The sequence below is a fragment of the Miscanthus floridulus genome, chromosome 8 (assembly GCF_019320115.1).
Source record: "Miscanthus floridulus cultivar M001 chromosome 8, ASM1932011v1, whole genome shotgun sequence".
NCBI classification, from domain to species: Eukaryota; Viridiplantae; Streptophyta; class Magnoliopsida; order Poales; family Poaceae; genus Miscanthus; species Miscanthus floridulus.
Genome location: NC_089587.1, coordinates 177,438,251 through 177,442,076, shown reverse-complemented (window position 1 = coordinate 177,442,076; position 3,826 = coordinate 177,438,251). Strand labels below are relative to the sequence as shown.

The window sequence follows — 3,826 nt, the reverse complement described above, 5'->3', positions numbered from 1 at the left end:
TCCCACGATCCTCAGTGAATGGGTCAAAGCAACGTACGAGCGGCGGTGACATGCATTTACCGACGCGAGATCGACGTGCCAGGCAAGCTACCTAGGATCGATCGATTCAACTACAAATATCGCACTTGGTTACAAAGGTTTAACTAGTTCAATCGTGTCCGTGCTGCGTAGGGATGAAAACGGATCGGATACGGACGGATATCACCGATATTATATTTGTTTTCATATTTCTGTTCGGATTCGGATTCGAATACGGATAGTGTCAACTATGTCGGATAGGATACGATCGGATATCGACATCATAAATATGCGATTTGAGTATTCGGATACGGATACGGTATCGGATGTTGGATATCCAGACTCGGATACGGACAGATCTCAACCCCCGAAACAGATTCGGTTTCGAATACGGTCGGAAAATATCCGTACCGTTTTCATCCCTAGTGCTGCGTCACTGTTCCTATCTAGCAATAGCAAACTCTCGCGGAGAATGAAGAAGCATGGCGCTGTCCCGGAAGGCGTGGATCGCCGCCGGCCTCGGTGCTCGGCTGCTCATGGTCGCCTTCCTGGCCATGACCGTGCTCACGACGGCCAACCACACCAGGTTCAGTTACGAGGACAACTTCAACAAGCTCCAGAGCTACACGTACGTGCATGCCGCGCCCCTGCAACCTTCTATTATCTATCTATATACTCGAAGCTCTTAGCTCTCTCCGTACATGTGTAGTTTACCTGTATGTATATATAATGTCCAAACTAACCCAAATTATGTGAAGGTACATGGTGGCGGCGGCGGTGATCGGGATGGCCGCCGGTGTGCTGCAGCTCCCCGTCGCCTTCTACCTCCTCTGCAAGAGCAAGCGCGTGGCAACGTCGTCATCCAGCAACGCCCCGTGCCCCATTCGCTTGACTTATAAGTCATACTTTTTCACTTTCACAATAAATCTGCCAACAGTACTTTTAATCATAGCTTATCAGCAAGCGAACAGGCGTCGCTTGTGCGCGGACGTGGTACGCAGGGCACGTTGCTCCTTAATTATGCGTAGGTCGATTTGGCTTGTATTATACATGCTGAATTGCTGCTGCTGCTGCGCGCATGCATGCATGCATGTAGAGCCACGCACTGGCTACGGTAGTGGGGGCTGTTACAAAGAAGTAAAGACATGAAGGAGTTTATTGTCCAAGGATACCAGAAGCTAGAGACTGCGGCTCTGTAGTGCTCGACTTTCTTCAGATGGCCTTATGCTCTTAGACTTAATGTTTAGTTTTTGGTTAAAAACTATTTTTGTGCTGCTGTCGATGTTTTGGTCGGCTGGTATGTTGAGGGTTTTCTGTATTGAACTCGTGGCCTGATTCCTTCTTGGAGGATGAAGTCGGTTGATTAATCTACCATTATCTAAAAAGGTGGTGACTGTCCTGCTGGCTAGCGGCGTCGGCGCAGGGTTCGGCGCCACGGACGACGTCCTGCGGCACGTCCACCGCGTGAGATGGGACGATACCAGAACGAAGGACGATCTCATCGGCTACTACAACTTGGCGACCGTCCCCGTGGTCTTCCTCCTCATCAGGATGGTGCTGTCCATGGCCGTCACTGTCGTCTCCGCCAGGCTCTAGGCCCGCCCGACCAACGCCGCCGCCTGAGTGGCCTTTGACAATCGATCTATATCACCGCCTACTCGGTCGTCGTCCAGTCCAAGCAGCGGCGGATCCAGGAAATATTTCAGGGGGGCTGAACAACACTGCTGTTCGATCTTAAATCTCAGCCCCCTTACACTATAGAACTTTGCCTAAAAATTCATGGGGGCTCCACAGGGGTTCCACTGCTCCGAGATGGGTAGGGGGGCTGGAGCCCCCCGCCCCACCGCTGTGTCCGCCCCTGAGTCCAAGATCATTTCAGCGAACTCAGTTCGTGTTTCCATACCCACAAACATTTTCAATGCAACGGAGATATATATCAGAAAGACTTGTCTCATATTTTTTTTAGGTGCGTCGTGTTGTGAGATTTTCAGTTTGTGATTACATATTATATTGTCATATCAAACGCTACAACAGTTGGAGTGTTGGATATATTATGGGCTTGCCCGTATAATATTTAATAAATCAAATAAAACTCTATGGTCCGTCTTAATTGAGAAGCTAAGAAAAGGACACAGGAGTACCACACACGCACGCGCGCCGCCACCGGTCGGGCCGTGGCAGGCAGGCAGCGAGTGGACGAGCGGGCGTGGCCAGGTTTTGCCACTTAATCCACATAATTACGGAAGTTTCTCTCCTTTATGGTGGAGGCGAGTTGATTGCACCGGTTACCATCTCTTCGTGTCTCCGTCTCCTGAGTTCCTCCGCTGGCTTTCTCCCTCCCCGCCGCAGGCATAGAAGTAGAAGTCCTCCGTCAGTCCAATCTTCCTTTGGCTTCCGAGAAACCACATCTCAGCCGCCCTTTGGTTTTCCCCATCCCGTACCTCTACGCGCATGGAGCAGCGGGAGAGCAGGTGCCTCCAGAACCCTCGTCCGCCTACGAACCTTGCACGGGGTGTGCGGCGATTAGGTTTTTGGGGAGCGATTCTGCGACTGCTCGTCCACGTAGTAGACGACTTCTTCCTAGTGACCATTCATAGGACTGCACTGCGAACACCTTCCTGCATCGACTGTGGTCCACGACTTCGAGCAATGCACTATGTCTAGTGCGAATGGAGCCTCCGATGCCCTTGGCATGGGACCCTCCACTGGGTATACTCTTAACTATCTGATTACCGTACTTTGCGTACTTACTGTATCGATCGGTATGTCATACTTGCATGCTGTAGTGTTTGTTAGTGATATACACATACACACATTGTGGATGACACACCAACGACCATTGAAGATGCATATTCCTCTTCTGATGCTGACTTATGGAAGGAAGCAGTATGGAGTGAGATGGATTCTATTATGTCTAATGGAACTTGGGAAATAGTTGATCGTCCTTATGGGTGCAAGCGTACAGGGTACAAATGGGTGTTCTAGAAAAAACTTAGGCCTGATGGTACTATCGAGAGGTACAAGGCAAGACTTGTGGCCAAGGGTTATACTCAAAAGGAAGGTGATGATTTCTATGATACTTATTCACCAGTTGCCCGATTGACTATAATTCGAGTTTTGCTTTCCTTGGCAGCCTCTTATGGTCTTATCGTTCAACAAATGGACGTTAAGACAACTTTCCTAAACAGAGAGTTAGAGTGATGATGACATGACACCCATACATATGACCATGTTTGACATATGGTATGGAGGGGTAGGAGGCTAGCAAGGGTGTCCAAGTCAAGAAGGAAGCCCGAGGCTAATTCGGTTCAAGTCCCTGAGGTGGAGGTCCAAAGCAACTCAAGTTCGAGTCTGCCTCGGCCTCCAGGACCAGTCTACCTTAAACTGGTCACCCAGGACGCATCCGGACTCCGTTTTCGACGATCTACATATGGTTGGAAAGCTAATTTGATAAGAAAGCCAATCCAAGTGGTCTCATGTCAAAAGGCCTTCAGAATAAACAGAAATCGTCGAAACAAGTCAGCGTCAAGAATCTGCCAGGGTGCTGCGACACCATCTTTTAGTCCGTTGGACCATGTATCGTGTTTGGACCCATTAGGGGGCGCGTCAAGGGTAGGCGACGACCCTAAGACCTTTATAATCATACGCCACTGCTATCATTAGGTTTTAGGTTTTGCTTAGATTAATCTGTCAAGAATAGTTTCATCGTTCATCGGTTGCTTTCTTTCTTGTTCTTGCTTATGTTTTTCGTTGCGCAGGCAGGGATTAGCCTTTTTGGTGAGGTCAACTAGATCCGTGTCTCGATTGA

The 3,826-nt window shown here is 49.3% G+C and overlaps 1 protein-coding gene across 1 annotated transcript; it reads left to right on the top strand.

The window, feature by feature from the left end:
- Positions 1-500: 500 nt before the first annotated feature.
- LOC136470225 (CASP-like protein 4D1) lies at positions 501-1,614 on the top strand. Its single transcript, XM_066468138.1, has 3 exons — positions 501-646; positions 777-954; positions 1,405-1,614. The coding sequence occupies exons 1-3, from the start codon at positions 501-503 to the stop codon at positions 1,612-1,614; spliced, it is 534 nt and encodes a 177-aa protein (XP_066324235.1).
- Positions 1,615-3,826: the final 2,212 nt, after the last annotated feature.